We start from the raw sequence: 19814 nt of genomic DNA on the forward strand, positions 1-19814 counted from the left end.
GTGATGACATATAATGAATGAACCTGCAGGATGAATAGCAAAATTAACGGATGAGTATAACTGGCTAGAACTGCTTTTAGTTATCAGAACAATGTTTCCCCAGTCGGAGATTCCAGTGTGAAACTGAAAGCTAAGAATATATGTCTACGACCGGCTTCGAAAAGTCTAAATTAGACGTTAACTTTCAACGAGAATATCATTCAGACATCGAGAGTTGCTCACCGAACACCCGAAACTTTCGCAGTGGAAATTGTTGAGAGAGGTAGGCAAATAAACAAGTGTTTAAGGGAAACGACTCGAGCAGAGAACGACATTATGAGTGTAACGAAGATGAGATGGGCATGGACGATACATGCAGCCAGGCAAATGACTGGCAGATGAATACAGAAATTTCCTTGATGGATTCAGACTTACAAGAAAGCGCCAATACAAAATGGTAAGGTAGGTGGGTAGATGAATTAGGACATATTTAGGAAGCAGCATGGATGTGTATCATTGAGTAGCACGCAGAGAGGTGTAGAGGAGGCTTTATGCAGCAGTGGATGCCAAATGGCTGATTACATTACTAATGCAATTAATGTTTTAGTCTATCGATATAACTGTGTGAGAGAGTATTCATTTAAAATGATTTACGGCAATCCGTGAACCACAATAAAACCTTCTTTCAACCTTACATACTATAAAATTTATCCAGGAATTAATTATCACCAGCATAATAACTGTTGATCAAAGGAATAAATCCAAGCATTTTTTGAAGGACAATGACAATCATTTTCTTAAGAAAGCAGTGTCTCGCGTCGCACTCAGTTATTTAAGATACATCAAGCACGTTACAGACAATGTTTAAGTTGACATTGTCGACCATTGCAGCAACTGAAATGTGTTATGTCGAAAAAAATTTCTTTTTTTGTGGAGAGGTCGATTGGGACTCTCTCTCTGACATTTCATTCCACTAGTGTGCTTTGTTGGTACTTTCCCATGTCACACGTGAATAATATATGTAATGAATAGCTACAGTTTAGCTAAACGAATCATGTAATTACATTTCAGTTTGTAATTAAGCGAACAATTGAGGTATCAGTGTCAATTGGGATGAGGAGCTGTGTGTGGGAATGTACTAAATAATCGCTTTACACGCTCCAGTAGGCCTTGAAAATCTCTCCTTTTAATAAATTGAGGGTAATCTAGCATTGTCGGGGATTTAGATGGCACGGATCATTTACTGCCTCGATCAAGTCCAAATCATTACATTTTAATTGAAATTTCAACGCTGAATTTGAAGCACATTCAGCTACGGGCAGAGGGGTCTTTACTTTATAATCTAGCAACTAATCTCCTTAGAGATCCCTGTCGCTATCAGCAAACTGTATACGAAACGAGCGCGGTTATTAGTCCAGTAATATGCAGCTGATCAATTACTCCTCACCAAGAGCCTAGCGAACACTGCACTCTGCTTTACGTATTCCACGACTTCGTCATACTGACTCATTCGGGCGGGAGGTAGTGTAATCATAGTCACAGTAGTAACAGATAAGAGAGAATATGATACATCGCGTTTCTAAAATATAAGAGACATTTAAAACGCCTTTTTTCAGAAGATTGTATTTCTGACAATATGTTCAATCACAATAAAATAAGTAACAGCGAAGTGATTTAATATTACTTGTAGGCGCCGTCAGGGCTTTCGGTAGGAGAAGAATGGGATGTGCGTAGGATACTTACTAGAAACTGCCAGGAATTTTGGAGCAAAATTCCGAGACTATATTCAGAATGGTAACGCGATATAATAGACTTGGCACAGTATTTATCAACCACCTGAAACTTTAGTCTTAATTTTGGTTAAAAATACACAATATGCTTGCTACATATGGTTATCAAACTAAAAGTGGTTTCAGAATCCAGTGTTTCAGAATCCATCAACTGTTACAGTATGACGAAGTGGTGTATTACAAAATTCGCTCCTGAAATACTACAGCTATACACACGATGTTTTCAAAAACACCCACCCGATTTCACAAGACTGTATCTTTTACATCAGTAACGACATAAACTTGGGTCGATTTAAACTTTTGCATAAAACAACAAAGTCTTTTCCAAAAGAAACGTCCTATTGTACACCAGTTCGTCTATTCCAGGCATGCACCTTGTAACACTTCTTTCAATAATGCTCATGCATTATCGTGTCTACAGCACTGATGTTAGATATTTTGAATGGAACTGATTAAACGTGTAGCGAGTATTGAACCATTGTAACTGTACTAACCTGATTCTCTGGATGTTATCTTCCTTGCTTCTTCTCAGTGGTATGATAGTGCTCACAGATGTTACTTGGGCGAAGAAATTATGCTGTGTCCAGGATTGAAAAGTTCGTTCGAGATTTCACTAACTGATAAATGGTAACAGTTCCTTCATTAAATATCCAGCACTCGTAATTACTCAGATGACTCACTGACAAAATATTTGGGCTACAAAGTTCTGTTTGTTACGTCTGCATAAAACATATCTACTTCTCACAGAAGGTTCAAAAATGTTCAAATGTGTGTGAAATCTTAGGGGACTTAACTGCTAAGGTCATCAGTACCTAAGCTTACACACCACTTAACCTAAATCATCCTAAGGACAAATATACACACCCATGCCCGAGGGAGGACTCGAACCTTCCGCCGGGACCAGCCGCACAGTCCATGACTGCAGCGCCTTAGACACAGAAGGTTCAACAGGACTCTTTTACACAACTGCTTCTTACAGTTACTCAGTCATGAGCTACTTTCCACCGCTCTTCCCGTCAACTGCGAGAGAAAGCTGATAGATGATACACAAGGGCAGAGAACCTAATTATATACATGTCTGGTAAATATTTTGTTTTATCTTCTATGTTTTATCTTACATGTTTGGTACGAAATACGTGGTTGGAAGGTGTAAGTTGAGCGGGTACGATACTTTGCATCAAAACACGTTACACTTCTATTTCAAAACCTCCCCTTAAACTGAAACAACAATGTTCAGCTCCATAACTTCCTCATCTATTTCACAATGCAGCTACAATAATTTATGGGAGGCAAAAATTTTTTGATAAATCCCCGTGAAAAAATACTGCTAAGGTATGAGTGACATTATGTCTCAATAAGATAAATGTTATTTTCATTTCACACAAACAGCAATCCACATTCATGAACACATTTAAGCCTGGAGACACCACAGTTAAAAACATGACACCCAACATGTCTTTGGTCAGCCACACAAATGGTATCCTGAATCACGACGAGAACCTTTCTGGGTAACAACCAAGTCACCCAACAATACACCAGGGATCGCAACACCCAGCTGGCAACCATTAACACAGTGGATGATTCGATGGTTGGCGCTGCGCCAGCAAAAACAGATACACACTGCCAGGACTGCACTGAGGTGTAAAGCTTCGGTGGTCGCTGCAGGTTCCTAGGTGGTAGCAGAAGAGAACTCGTGTTTTCCCTCCGCAGCAGACGGCAGACTGCTTCGTTCGGGAGGCGCCTCAGACGCACGGCCAAAAGAGCCACCCGTTAGCGACACCGGCACGACGAGAACTAGTGTGTCGGTTCCATTCCTGTTACATAAAAGTTAACTGCAGGCTGGTTGAACTGTTGTAAATAACTTTATAAAATTTACAGTTACGTGTCTGTTTAAACTGAATGTAAGTATTTAATGACACTTTGTATGAAATGTTTGACTTATAGATGAAAATATCGAGATACAGTGGCATCAGATAGTTAATAAAGTGCAGTAGGCTTGACTAAATCATATCCTGCGACCTCGAGGTTCTTAATGTTTAAGATAAAAAAATTTATTTCTCTTTCATAAATGTTCAATGTGCTATCGACTAGGTGCTCGAGGAACATGCGCCTCAGTACCCCGAAAGTTGCTAGACGGAGTCTTTCATTAAAAAAAGAAAAGGAAAAAAGGAAAAACCTCTCTCGACTGAAATGAACGTGAGCAAGTGAATTGCCTAACTGCACTACAGAGGCATGAACCAGCCACCAGATGAACCGGCAACTTATATCTGGCGCCAAGGTCAAATTTTGGTTTACGTGTGTTGAGTTAAAACTGATCCCCAAGAATCTATATTCATTCTTGTAGAAGATATCGTCTGGTGCGTAATGAGATGGTTCTTTTTCCAACAATCTGTTTCAGCATTTTTTCCGTTAACCTATGTATGAAGCCTGTCAGGCTCTCGAATGAACACCGCTCTGCAAAACTTTAGGACGAGATATATAAAGTGACATAAAATATTAACAACTTGGTGGAAATGAATGATATTGCGGCAGCGTGTTGACAGAGGTGTGCCAGTCCTGCACAGATAGCTTGACGTACCACTGCTCGACGTCAGCGAGACTATAGCGCCAAATGCGGCTCCTGCTGCAACACAAGGAGTATGGAGGATCAGATTCTGGGAGCACCATTTGGGATGATGCCAAGAGCATAGGGACAGGACCAAGTTCGGATTAGAATCAATTCAGCTTGAATGGTGATCTTGAACATACTCTCCTGTTACGAGAAGTGGGATTACGTAATGCATCCACAAACACTGCTGAACATGATCGTTTGGTTGGTCAAGGTGTTATAGTGGGAGTACGCATAATGTTGCATTGGCATACAGTCCTCCAAACCTTTGAACACGGTACACTCAGCGGTCAACGTCACTATGACACAGTACTCCTTCCCCATGTGCGTCATGTGAGGACTGCATTCGATCCTGACTTCATTTTTGTGGATAACGACTTGCGACCGCTTCGAACAGTAACGGTGGAGCTTAAATATTGGACGACTGAACAGTGGAAAAACGTTGTGTGGAGTGACGAATGACGTTTCACTATATGGCGATCCGATGGCAGGGTTTGGGTATGGCGAATGCCCGATGAGCGTCATCTGCCAGCGTGTGTAGTGCCAATAGTAAATTTCTGAGGCGGTGGTGTTATGGTGCGGTCGTGTTTTTCATAGAGGAGGCCTGCACCCCTTGTTTTGCGTGGCGCTATCACAGCACAGGCCTACATTGATGTTTTAAGCACCTTACTGCTTCCCGCTCTTAAAGAGCAATTCGGGGATGGCGATTGCATCTTTCAACACGATCGAGCACCTGTTCATAATGCACGGCCTGTGGCTGAGTGGTTACACGACAATAACATCCCTGTAATGGACTGCCCTGCACACAGTCCTGACCTGAATCCTAAAGAACACCTTTGGGATGTTTTGGAACGCCGATTTGGAGCCAGTCCTCACAGACCGACATCGATACCTCTCCTCAGTGCAGCACTCCGCTGCGAATGCTACATGTTACATATGTATTATCTGAAGTCTCCTGAGTGATCGCACCAAGTTTCCGTCATTTCCGACTGATAGCGTAAATGTAGGACAGTTTCAAAATGGCGTCTGCAGGTGATGTAAGTTACGAGCAACGTAACGTCATTGACTTTTTCACTGCAGAGAAAGAAACTGTGCGAAATAATCACAAACGCTTGTGCAAAGTCTATGGAGCATCTGCTGTCGACAGAAGTACTCTTGGTCGCTGGGGGCGGAAGGTGAGGACAACAGAGGGCGGTTCGGCGGAGATCCACCATTTGCAGCTGTCGGGGAGACCATCCACGGTTGTCGAAGGTAACACACTTGACCTAGCCCCCTCCGACTTCCACTTGCTTGGGCCATTAAAGGATTCCATTCGTAGAAGACATTTTGAGGACTAAGAGGAGGTGATTGAAACAGTGAAGCAGGACTAGGATAGGTGCCGACTAGGCATACACGCCCTTGTTTCGCGCTGGAGGAAGGCCATAGAACGGGATGAAGATTACGTGGAAAAATAGGGTGTGTAGATAAAAGACCATTCTTTCGTGTGTGTAGTTCTCATTATGTTCAATAAAGGATTGTTGAAGGAAAAAGTGCCGTACATTACTGTCTGGGCCACCCTCGAATTATCGAGCTATGTTACATTTCAGTGACATGTCACGGGAACATTACTTCCCCCTAAAGTTTTTAACACTAGTGAATTAAGTATAAAAACTGTAAATACAAATATTACCTAAAAATAATCAAAATGAAAAAATATTTCTTGTACTCCACCGTGTCACGGCAGTTCTTACAACATTCGACAACAGTCACTAAGTGTATAATGCCAGAGACGATAGTGAATATAAGTGGAAAACAGTTAATTATTTTACGTCTCCCTTAATTTGTGGTTTGCTTCTCATGGATAGAATGTCACTTTGTTATTCTGGCTATCTGTGTCAGTTACTGGCTAGAGCTATATACACCTAAACGCTTGTAGCATTAAACGTGTTTAGTTTTATGAGAAAACGGTTCTATGCATCACAGATCATTGCATTGTACACATAGTATTGGTTCGGCTCTAGAATAATCGAATCATTCCATAGCGTTCATTACAAAAAAGCCTTAGGGACACATTGTAAAAGGACCGTGGTTGGAACTTAAAAACATTGCTTAACTGTTTATTGGGTGCCGGCCGGGGTGGCCGAGCGGTTTTAGGCGCTACTGTCTGGAACCGCGAGACCACTACGGTCGCAGGTTCGAATCCTGCCTCAGGCATGGATGTGTGTGATGTCCTTAGGTTAGTTAGGTTCAAGTAGTTCTAAGTTCTAGGGGACTGATGACCTTAGAAATTAAGTCCCATAGTGCTCAGAGCCATTTGAACCTTTTTTTTTTTTTTTTTTTTTTGTTTATTGGGTGTACCCTACGAAAGGAAAACGGATTTATTTTCATTATTAACTAATGACTTTGTGGTCCATGTTAATATCATTTAGTGACCTTGGGAGACAATGCAGTCTGTTCTCCTAGTCGGTAGTCGACATTTGTAATACAGGCAAACATTCGCAGCAGGCCGCTGTGGCCGAGCGGTTCTAGGCGCTTCATTCCGGAGACGCGCTGCTGCTACGGTCGCAGGTTCGAATACTGCCTCGGGAATGGATGTGTGTGATGTCCTAAGGTTAGTTAGGTTTAAGTAGTTCTAAGTGTAAGGGACTGATGACAGATGTTTAGTCCCTTAGTGGTAAGAGCCATTTGAACCATTTGAAACATTCGCAGATAGCTGGACATTAAGTAGCTCCCGTAGAAAGGAGGACGATTAGAACGTAACAACTTGTAGACGGTAAGTACCCAACAAATTGTGTAAACTTTAAGTGGTCTTCTCTTGAAATAACTAGAGTATTACTTTAAAAGTTTCATTAACTGTGTCGTTTCACAAACGAAACTGTGGCTCTCATTGCCGTTTATTTCCGAAACCAGTTGGGTTAGATTTTACCACATTTACTCTTCAGATCACCTATCCGTTTAACATCATTAAAAAAGCAGACACTTTGGTTTGCCTCAACACTGACCTCGGAATATATTTTCGAGAAAAAGAAATAAATCGGTTCACTACTGAACGAATTTAAACACCAGGATCACCTCGAAATATGTTTTCTTAGCGTAGAAATAATGTCACGGCTGTATACAAGGGTTACTTTCTCGGCCGTACTAATGCGCTACAAATGCTGGTGCTGCAGGTGGAACACCTGGGGAATGTGACTGTGAGCCGGCTGGTGCTGCGGCCCCGGGTTCACGACCAGCAGAAGGAACTGGCCTGCCGCGTGGAGAACCCATACTTCCCGGGTGGGATACTGGAGGACCGCCGACGCCTCTTCATTGCCTGTAAGTACAGCTGCTCCACGTCCGACTCTCTTCATAAAAATAGATATTAAACGTTTGCGCATCTGGTCTGACAAAGTTAACTGTTTCTTGAATCCTGAAACGTCCGTCGAGAGTTAACGCGTACTTGCATTCTGTCTGTAACTCATTACTCCCATCCATATTCCCATGACAACAACATTTACTGTATGGTCATATACATTAAACTAATTCTGATCAGTAATCACAAACAAGTTCGCTAACGGTAGTGTAATTCTGTTGCTAAGTATACAGGGTGTTTCAAAATTATACCAACATACTTCGAGAGGATGTAGAAGGTGTCCTGAGAAACAAAATCGCGCAGATGAACCCGTGTCCTCAATAATCATCCAACAATGCTGCACAGCATCAAAGTTAAAGGGGCCGACGGACCCTATACATAGTAAGTATGGGCTCTAAATTCCACACTTCAAGAGCTATGACCACTTGTTCGTCTGCGATACTGAGAAACACATCTCGTCTGCTGAACAAGCGCTCATAGCTCCTCAGGTATACAATGTAGAGCCTATGTTTACTGGACATTTCATAGCTTCGTGACAAAACCACATACATCTTGCTGAGAGATTGGTTTACGTAACTCAAAAGAAGAAGGTATTCTCCCCTCAGAGACAGCCTCCTACGGTGACAAACCTGTTATACCATGAACCTTTTCGTTTTATGCTGTTGATAAACATGACAGCAAAGCATTACAGTCGCTACAGTTAGCGTTTACATAGTAGTTCAACATTCTAACTTCTGTCTTGTGCACCCATTGTTTTCTTCCCAGACCTTGCAGAAACATTCTCCTTAGCTTCAGAATTTTCAATAGGCAGCACAATTGCTTCGTCGATTCTGACAAAAAAGTGGTTGCCTGCTGGGTCAGCAGGGTTTCCAGCATCCTGAACATCAAGATCCCATGAGTATCCATTGTTTGGGATGCCGTCTCTGCTTGATTACTTGATATGGCAATCATCAATATATAGATTGAGAAGCTATCCATTGTACTTAAAATATACCAATTCTCCGCTGGTGTTTGTGGGAAGGCTCCATGTATAACCATACGAATCAATTTTAATGACTGGCTGGCCACCATTAGTCCTTGAAATGGTTAAGTTCTGTTTCTTGTGCAGAGAGTACACAGTTCTTGATTTATTGCTCCACGTCTTGTTGAATGTTCACCACCAGTAGTCCTCTGTTGTATATTATTCTGTAGTTCATCTTCCTCATAACTTACGAAGATACATTTGTTAATCTGCCTGAATACCTCATCATTGCCCCTTTTCAGCCTGTTTACACAGTATATTCTCATCAGTACTGAATCAGTGTGTATCTTTGTGAAATGCCAATACTGGAGATCAGCACCCTGCTCTTTCTTTCACTCAGCGCAGAAAAGCCAACATTTTATACTGCATGCACTTCCTGGCTCATGCTATTCCTGCGAGTTTCACTGGTGCAGACATAACGTGAAAGTTATATTCGCAAAGACGTAATGCCCATTGGATCAGGTGGCTAGTCGTATCCTTCAGGCCCATAACCCATTTTAAAGCTGCTTGAACCAGCTCATAAGCCATTTCAATGCTACGTGATTCATTACTACTTTGATGTGATTGCTGTGCAAGTAACTATGGAAATACATATTACCTTCAACGATGCTCAGTTTCCTGTTGAAGAGCGATATTATCCACTTTGTTTAATTACCTAGCAGCTGGGCTGTTCAGTGTTCCATTCTCTCTACTTCTTGAATCAGTATGTTCGCAAATGTGTGCTTGCTAGCATCGCAAAACATTATTAGTAGCTTCCCATAATCTGGAAAACCCAGGATGGGACCAGTGGTCCACAACAATTCGACCACACATGAGATTCTCTGCAAACTGGTGTCTATTCAAAATTTATTCCAACCTTGAGGAGAGATATGACTGGTCATACCATTTGAAAAAATTATAGCACCAATTTTCAGTAATAGATAGCCAGACCTAAAAAGGGACTGCAGCTCCTTCTCTGCCTCAGCAGTAGAAAATTATTGCATGGCTTGTAGGATCTGGGGATCTGTTTACACTCTATCTTGGCTGACAATATGGCCTGACCTCATTTAGGACGAAATGGCATTTCTCCAAACACTGCATTGGCTTTGCTGCTCACAGTCAACTAGACACGTCTCACTACAATATTACTCTTTCTTGAATATCCTTGGGAAATATTATAGTGTCATCCACGTATGCCATATACTGCCTTGGTTTCAGGCTGACAGGTCAGAAATGTTGGTGGTGCATTCTTTAATCTGAATGGCATTTGACAGTACTTGTAATAACTGCATGTAACTGTAAACACAGTCTTGAGCCGATACTCTTGTGCTGCTTCCAACCCATCACATCCAATATTCAAATCCATAACTGTAAAATGTTGGCATTTTCACGGGTTATCCAAATTTTTTTTTAATATTTGGCATTGGGAGATTAATGATTTAAATACCGGTAGTTAACACCAAAACGGGAGTATTTGCATCCGTCCACGCTTTTCTTGAGTACAATTACCATTGATGCCGACCCCCCTCCCCTACTTTCTTCTACAATTCCGTTACAGATCTATTGACTATAAACACTTTCATCAGTAATTAAACGTGATGTGGAACTAAGAGTGGTTACCTGTACACCAGTAGTTCATTCCCAGTAGGGATCTCGACAGTGATCTGGGAGTGATAAACAACTCCACATAACTTCTAACAGTTTCTTCCTTTCTTCCCTACCGTTTCCACATAACTGTGGAAGTTTCCCCCAGGTAGCACCTAAATTAGCAAACTGTACCAGCTTAGAAAGCACTACATTTGAAGTCTTACCCAAAATCTTCCTGCCCTAGTATCTCTAGGCCAGTCATCAGTGCGCTTCATGGCAGCTCTGCTTCTGCTGATACTGTGCTTTCAGGATCTACCCAACATCCATCAACCTCTTGCACATACGATACATATTGGCACGAAAAGTATTAAACTCTTCTTCTCTGCTAAAGGTTCTACCACACAAGAAGTATTGACTCGCAAATCTGCTCTTATGTCTACCCAGACAAGCTTTTCCTGTTCTTTTCGGTATTTTTAATCGACAGTAAGTAACGAGAATGAGCGTGAAATGTCAAGAAGCTTGAACGTGGTAGGGAAGTAAGAAAATCTGAAAAGCGAAATGCAAAGAAAAGAAAAAAAAAGTTCAAATATGTGTGAATTCCTGAGGACCAACCTGCTGTGGTCATCGGTCCCTAGACTTACACTCTACTTAAACTAACTTATGCTAAAAACACACACACACCCATGCCCGAGGGAGAACTCTAACCTCCGTCGGAAAGGCCGCAGAATCTGTGACATGGCGATTCAAGCCGCGCGGCCACTCCACGCCGCCTAAATGGAAAGGTTCGGTCTAGATATAAAAGGGCGAGTGAGATGAAATGGAAAGAACACAAGGATCTGGTTAGACGAGTGTAGGATAATATCAACAGCAGCAGAAAATAGTATAACGGGAGTGGGAGTCATTATGAATAGGAGGTAGGGCACTGAGGGTATTACTGGGAGCAACACCGACAACGATAGTTAAAGTATACATGCCGACATTGCAAGCAGAAGATGAAGTGAAAGAGAAAATATATGAGGATATTGAAAGAGTAATAACCTTGAATGGGTAATACAGTACGTAAAAGGAAATGAAAATCTAATAGTCATGGGGAACTGGAATACAGTTGTATGAGTAGAAGAAACGGTTACAGGAGAATGTGGGCTTGGGACAAGGAACAAGAGAAGAGAACGAGTAATTGATTTCTGTAATAGCGTATACTCTTGTTGAAGAATCACAAGAGAAGAAGGTACACTTGCAAAAGGCGGGGTGATGCTGAAAGATTTCAGTTAGTCTGCATAATGGTCAGAAGGAGAATCCGAAATTAGACTGTGGATTGTAAAGCGGACCCAGGAGGAGCTATAGACTCAGACCACAATGTAGTAGTGATGAAGATTAGGCTGAAGTTTAAAAGATTAGTCAGGAATAATCAATAATATGCAAAGCAGTGGGTATGGGAGTACAAAGTAATGACGAGGTATGCTTGAACTTGTCTAAGGCTATAGATGCAGCAGTGAGGAACTGCCTACTAGGCAGTACAATTGAAGAGTAAACGACATCTCTAAAAAGGTCAGTCACAGAAGTTGGAAAAAAACATAGTTACGCAGAAGGTAACTGCGAAGAAACCGTGGGTATCAGAAGAAATACTTCTGTTGATCGATGAAAGGAGGATGTACAAAAATGTTGAAGGAATTTCAGTAATACGGAAATACAAGTCACTGATGAATGAAATAAATAGGAAGTGCAGGGAAGTTAAGATGAAATGGCTGCATGAAAAGTGCGAAGAAATCGAAAAAGAAATTATTATAGGAAGGTCTGACTCAACTTATAGGAAACTCAAAACAGCCTTCGGTGAAATTAAAAGCCACGGTGGTAACATTAAGAGGAGAGAGCGGATACTTGGAAAGAGTACATTGAAGACCTCTATGACTGTGAATACTTGTCTGATGTGGTAGAAGAAACAGGAGTCGACATAGAAAAGATAGGGACTCCAGTATTATAACCAGAATTTAAGAGAGCTTTGAAGTACTTAAAATCAAATAAGACAAAAGCAATAGACAACATTCCATTAGAATTTCTAAAATCATTGGGGAAAGTGGCAACAAAACATCTGTTCACCTTGGTGTTCAGAATTTGTGAAACTGGCGACATACCATTCAACTTTCGGGAAAATATCAGCCACATTATTCCGAAGACTGCAAGAGCTGACAAGTGCGTGAGTTATCGCACAATCAGCTTAATAGTCCATGCATCCAAGTTGTATACAAGAAAAATATGTAGGAGAATGGAAAAGAAAATAGAGGATATATTAGATGACGATCAGTTTGGTGTTAGGCAAGGTAAAGGCACCAGAAAAGCAATTGTGACGTTGCGGTAGTATTGAAAGGAAGACTAAAGAAAAAGGAAGACGCATTCGTAGGATTTGTCGACCTGCAAAAAGCGTTCGACAATGGAAAAAGGTGCAAAGTGTTCGAAATTCTAAGACAAATAGGGATATGGTATAGGGAGATGGTTTAAATGGTTCAAATGGCTCTGAGCACTATGCGACTTAACTTCTGCGGTAATCGGTAGCCTAGAACTTAGAACTAATTAAACCTAACTAACCTAAGGACATCACACACATCCATGCCCGAGGCAGGATTCGAATCTGCGACCATAGTGGTCGCTCGGTTCCAGACTGTAGCGCCTAGAACCGCACGGCCACTCTCCGGCCGGCTGTATAGGGAGAGACAGGTTATATACAATATGTATAAGAACCAACAGGGAATAATAAGAGTGGACGACCAAGAACGAAGTGCTCTGATTAAATGAGTGTAAGACAGTGTTGTTGTCTTTCCCCCCTACTGTTCAATGTCTACAACGAAGAAGGAATGATGGAAATCAAAGGAGTGGAATAAAAATACAATGATACGTTTCCCTGATAACATTGGTATACTGAGTGAATGTGAAGAAGAATTACATAATCTGAAGAGTGGAAGGAACAGTCTAATAAGTGAAGAACATGGATTGAAACGAAAGTAAAGAGAAACACTAGAAATGAGAATAACGAGAAACTTAACTTCGAAGGACTGATGGTCAGGAGGCAGATGAAGTTAAGGAATTCTGCTACCTAGGCAGCAAAATATCCAGTGACGGACAAGGCAAGGAGGATATCAAAAGCACACTAGTATTAGAAGAAAGTCTTCTTGGCGAAGACAAGTGTGCTAGTAGCAAACATATACCTTAATTCGATGATATAAATTTGTGGGAATGTACGTTTGGAGCACATCGTAGTATTGTAGTGAAACATGGACTGTGGGAGAACCGGAACAGAAGAGAATATAAGCATTTTAGATGTGGTGGTATAGACGAAATTTGCACGGACTGATAAGGTAACGAATGAGGAGGCCCTGCGCAGAATCGGAGACGAGAGGAATACGTGGAAAACACTGACAAGGAAAAGGGACCAAATGATAGGACGTCTGTTAAAACGTCAGAGAGTGAAGTCCATGGTATTAGAGGGACAAAAACGGAGACAGAGATTGGAATACATTCAACAAATAATTCAGGACGTATGTAGCAAGTGCTACTCTGAGATGAAGAGGTTGGCAGAGGAGAGGAATTTGTAGAGGGCCGCATCAGACCACTCAGAAGACTGTTTACTCAAAAGAAAAAGTAAGTGTCAGTGCATGCGGGTAAGGTGATATCAACTGACTTACCTAGATAAGGAGAAACTGAAGTGGCCGCCGCACTAGCTTCTCCCAGCAGTAGGTACAGAATGCTTTTTGTCCTTTAGTAACCTTGAGTAACTTGATCGAGTTAGTGCTGTATTTCTTCTGGTCAGATCTTCTCATATTCAGTAACAGGTGCCATCTTGTTCAATATCTAATACTACGAGAAGCTAAAAGAAAAACAACTACAAGAGAAACATGTGTAGAGAGAAAGCTGATTTCCCTACAAATGCATTCAATTTAATTGGCCCTTGTGTGAGCCGTTCTGTTGAAGCGATCCTGCTGCTGTTGGCTCTACATTGTTGCTCTGGGTCGTTAATGTTGTCAGCGCCCAACAACAAATGCAGCCCCCACTAGCTCTCCTGACACTAACAGTTAGGCGTCGTCAGTGCTGGTTAGGCTAGGCCCCACTGGAGGGTGGGGTCGGCAGGAGCAAACCTCTCAAGGCACCTGTATGAACCTATCACCACTGGCACGCAGGGTCTCTTGTGAGAGCAGGAGTACACCCTCAAAAATGTCTCTGAGCACTATGGGACTTAACTGCTGAGGTCATCAGTCCCCTAGTACTTAGAACTGCTTAAACCCAACTAACCTAACGACATCTCACACATCCATGTCCGAGGCAGGATACGAACCTGCGACCGTAGCGGTCGTGCGGTTCCAGACTGTAGCGCCTAGAATCGCTCGGCCACCACGGTTGGCAGTATACCTTCAGGTTATATTTAGTAAATTTAATTCTCTGGGAACAACATACATCGGAGATCCTGTACCCACGTCCAACTGGCTGAGATGGACGCCGAAACCATGGTCGCTGGCGGTGGTACACTATCAAAATCCCGCCCACGGCTTGTTCACAATGCAGCATGGCTTGGAGCTCTGCGTCCTGGCTAGGCACGCACTCAGTCTGGCTGACATTGGGTCTGTGCCGGGTACGCAGTTCTGTCGTAGGTTCTAAGAGTTACCAAGTACTGTTGTTTAAAGAAATGGAGGCGGTTTGTGGAAAGTGTGGTGTCATACAGGGAGCAAACTCCGGTTCGCGATGTCTGGCTGGCACGCCTGGTGGAGGTAGATGCCCTGTGGGGCAGTGGCTGTAGATGTGATAGATCGACACTCAGCCCATCGATACGCTGAGGACTGCACCAGCGGACGGTGGTAGAGTGATAATGCGTTTTCGGTCCACAAAGTCAGTCGCCGACTCAGTACTTTCTGCCAGTGGGCGGCGACAATTTGTACACACCAAGGCAATGAGTGTTGACATGCAGTTGACTCAAGCGTCACGTAGTTGAATCTGTAACAACGCTGCAGGAGCGTCCTCTGTTTTGGTAGCTCCGTTGGTTTCTGTAAAGGTGGTCATATCAACGTTCTGAGGCCGGTAGTGAAGTTACGACAGCTGCTTGACGCATTTCGCACATTCACTTCAGCGGTAGTTCGCGTCAAGCAGTTCCTCAGTAGTATGTAAGTGTTGGCTACATCTTGCCAGAAATTCATGAGTGATGATATTGTCATTCGAGGGAAAAGTGACACGCATGTTCCCATCGAATGTCTTCTCGGAAGAGCGAATCTGCGAGATTTGTAAAACGTCCATCTCCGACTGCCATCTGTACTGAATATTTCTTCCACCTTCATATTTATTCATTTGTAAGAATACGTGGGTCAGAGTGTGCTAAATCGAGTTAATACAGTGAATATTCTGGCAGGATGCAAATCATATCTCTTTAACTCTGATTGTTAAATGATCTTTCATGGTCCTGACGAACCATAATATTTTCTTTTGCATTACAGGTATCTTCATATGTACATTCCATCGATCTGGTCCAGAAAACTTGCGTGTTATTCACCAGCTGTTGTTGAAGCATTTTGCATAGTAAGAAGAATCCCTTTTGCACCCCTGAGAAGGCTGTCTATATACCATCAGCATATGAACTTTCACTCAATTTCCTTCCTGTATCTCTTTCTACACTGTTAACACTGCTGTTTCATTTGTGGTTGACGCTAGGTACCACAGGCGCATTCGCAATACAATGTCAAAACAAAAAGTACGCATTTTTGAATTAAAAAATTCTGGTATTCGTGAGATATTTATTTACCTATTAGCTTTGGATCGTCGTTCAGTAAAAGTGAGACCCATCTTACATAAGTCTTCCAATAACACTATACCAACTACTGCCTCATACCCCTACGATTCAATTAATGAACTAACGCGTTGTGGACTTTATCGCTCCTTACTATTGTTGGATATCCTTCACGTGGGGGATCTTGAAAGGTGCTATGGCACACTGTAAATCGACTATTTCTTAAATGAAGAACAAGACCCTTAACAAGCCATCATCAAATTTGGAAAGATTTATATACTCGATTAAACGTTCCAGAAAATGCGTTTTTTTTTTGTTTTTTTTTGTTGTGGCGGTGTGTGATTACAGGAAGGAATGCTAGCGTTACGTGGACGTCGGGGTCATTGGAGACAGAGAATTATATGGAATACAATATTGTTACTACAAGATTCAATTAGTTATTACTTAGATGCGTGCGCTACAAATGGGGATTGCTTAAACATCCGATATCCAAATGAGTACATCGTCGATATCCACTAATTCTTACGTCTGGTAAAATTATTTCTCGGAAGTTGCCATTTCGTGAGTCGATAACAGTGTAGAACCTTCAGCATGCAGTAGCAAATCGCAGAATATAATCTCAAAACTGCACACAAATTCTTTAAATAAGCATGGATATTCGAATAACGTCAAGGTATGTAAGCCTTAAGTGATCGTTGCCTTTGGCTTACCGGTCGTCGAAATAGACGGCAGAGCGTAATTCGCCTGTCTTGCGTCGACAGTATACAGCTTCAGTCCCAGATTATCCCTAACAATATCCACGAAATTAATCTATCATGTACATAGGTAAATAGTTATATCCCATTAAAAAAAAAGAAAAAAAAAACAAGTCAGTGTACAACGAGTCGAAGCATGGGAGAACGAAAACAGTGGGAGCTTTATTTTTACGACATTACGCCATTTAGTTTACAGTCTGAAAATGAATATGTTTGCATACATAAAATGCATAGAATCTCAGGCGATTCTAATTTGTTCACAAAACTTCAAAATAGAATGCTCTCAGAAGACTTGTGTCGACATTAGTTAGTACTGGTACCCGTACAACCCTCCATATAAATCTAAGCAAATCTTTGACGGTACTGTGCCTGAGCGAGATTTTTCAATGTTCACCCTGCACAAATTTTCTTCAGAACAGAGGTCGGTTTGCTCTCCCGAACTAAGTCTTGTGGAAAATGTGTGGAGTTAATTCTGACGAGGTATTATCGTAATCATTTTCCCCTTAGTTATTAGAGTGGGAAATTACTATTTTAAAGAAAGTAACAAGTTCACAACTTTTAATGAGACCGTGCCACACAGGTGCGAATTAGCGGTAGACTACGTGGCGATAACACGACGTGCGATATAATTACGGATGGTTTTATCTTTTGTGAACTGTTTCAGTGGTAATTCTTGTCTCAGACTGTCAAAGCACTTTTGTCCCTGCCTCTTAACTCCAAAGACAAATTGTTGTGTATTTATTTGTCAGTAATACTGAAATAATGTCCTTGGGGTAATCTGTCTACACGCCGCTGGTCGGTAAAGTATTCTGTGGAAACTGTCACGGAGGAATGAAACTCTATTTTTCTACATAAAATGCCGTAAGTGCCCAGTGGTCAGTATGCACAGACGGACTATATTCATCAAGTCAGTACAATCATAAGGCTTGATGAAGGTGCCGTCAGAGAACACTGAGAGTGGCTTATAGTTTTTCCTCCCATCATTCCTTATAAAAGGTTGGAAACAATCGCAGTTATCGATTTTAAAATAACATGAAGTGTTGAAACTACCGTTGCTCGGAGTCCGAACTCGCAGTCCGATATTTACTACCGAGATGGATTCTTACCACCATGGGCACCTCATAAACGGTACTCTGTTTCCATAAGTTATCTAATTTCTCTTTATCTTGGCAGAAATATCATACTTAAACAAGGTCTTCCCAGATATGCGACCATAAAATAAAGCACAATATTTTTTTGAAAACATTATTGGATATATCAGGAATCAGAACATAATCCTTGAAAATAATTGTAGCAGTTTACATCACAAGAGACTTTTATCGAAGGGTGACCGGTTTCGATCGTCACATGATCATCTTCAGGCATACAGCTCGAATATAATACAGGATGTAACTTCGAGGGATACAACAAAATAAATTAAATTAGCTGTAAAATTACGATACGTAGATACATAGATGGACAATGGCTGCGTATCGAGAAGGAGACGCTGAATAACTATAGTCAATGCTGGAGAGAAAAGTATACCTGTTTCTTAAATACAGCAGGCTGCGCCTACAGCTGACACCGTGATGTCAGCGTTAGGAAATCAGGTATAAGTTGAGAGAATTACGTACAAAGAGATGTACTTATTAGTAGATGAGACGTCAAAAATACGTAGAATAATTTTACAATAAAGATGCAACCGCCTGTAAAGTCAGTTATTGTGAAGTAAATGTACTAAGAGCTTTAAAAAGGAAACAAATAAATATCATATTCACTATGTATTGGTTTCCTAGAGTAAAACCTATACGCAGCGAATGTGATGTTTGTTTGGTTCCTTTTTAAGGCTCTCAGCATATCTATTTCTCTTTACCTGTGTTATCAATATGCTTCTTCTTTATTGTAACATTATTTTACGTAAATTTGACGTTTTATTTATTAAGTACGTCCTTTAGTACGAACTTTTCTCAACTTGTGCCTGATTGGCTGACGCTGACTTTATACTGTCAGCTGTAGGCAGACACACGATACACACAGCCATGCCGTACAGACGAAGAAGATACTCCAGGAGGAGTAGGATGCCAGTATACAAAACAGTTGACACTTTCAGCTTCACACCTAACGAGACTGCACAACAAGAACTTTTGACAGGACCCATTACTTTTGTTGGTTGCAAGATTAATTTTTCTTGCACCACAAATGAAGTAGTGACTGGTAATTCCTGGATGACTATTGCAGTTGTACGAGGAGCAGATAAGCCTTTAGCAGGACTATTTAAGAAACAGATGTACCGCTCTCTCCAGCAGTCGACCATCGTCATTCAATGGCTCCTGCTACATGCACAGCCACTGTCCATCAATATGGGTGTATCTGTGTTTTATAATTTTGTAGGTAATTTTCAGTTCTTTTAATATATTCCTCTAATTTATATCCTGCATTATATTACGTCTGTAGGTCCGAAGATGATCGGAACCGGTTACCTTGTAACAAACGCGGCCTGAGATCTAGACTGTTATAATTATTTTCAAAAACAAAACATTTTTGCTCTTTGGTAGAACAAGATGGAACGTAGAATATATCGGTGATGGTAAAACGGACTTTCAAAAATAAGAAAGAGGATCATCGTATCAGTAAGAGATACGAGACTTTGTCCCCACGTCTTATGGAATACGAGATCCTAAAAATCGTTCCTTGTACAATGCAAGAAATTAATTTAATGTGTTTGTAATTGTGGAAATAATTTAGCTAAACCCGACCAAGGTGTAGGCCTCCGTTAATAGAAGAAGGATCAGGAAACTCCACTAACGTGCTGCAGATGGAGAAATGTACGAATGTGATTCCGAATTCGAAAACTAGTGCACTTTTCACACTTTTATGCTTTCTGATGCGTCATAAATTGGTAGAAACGACGAGACCCTCTTTGGTCGCCAGTTCTGTTAACTGCTGTGTGTGATGTCCTTAGGTTAGTTAGCTTTAAGTAGCTCTAAGTTCTCGGGGACTGATGACCTCAGCAGTTAAGTCCCA

At 41.4% G+C, this 19814-nt stretch overlaps 1 protein-coding gene across 1 annotated transcript in view; it reads left to right on the plus strand.

The window, feature by feature from the left end:
* Positions 1-19814, plus strand: part of LOC126481985 (hemicentin-2) — a 1625790-nt gene that overhangs the window by 910332 nt on the left and 695644 nt on the right. Inside the window, exon 7 of the mRNA XM_050105950.1 lies at positions 7527-7671. Within this exon, the coding sequence (XP_049961907.1) occupies positions 7527-7671 (145 nt within the window). The remainder of the gene's footprint in view (positions 1-7526; positions 7672-19814) is intronic.

This window comes from Schistocerca serialis, chromosome 5 (assembly GCF_023864345.2).
Source record: "Schistocerca serialis cubense isolate TAMUIC-IGC-003099 chromosome 5, iqSchSeri2.2, whole genome shotgun sequence".
In the NCBI taxonomy this organism is placed as follows: domain Eukaryota; kingdom Metazoa; phylum Arthropoda; class Insecta; order Orthoptera; family Acrididae; genus Schistocerca; species Schistocerca serialis.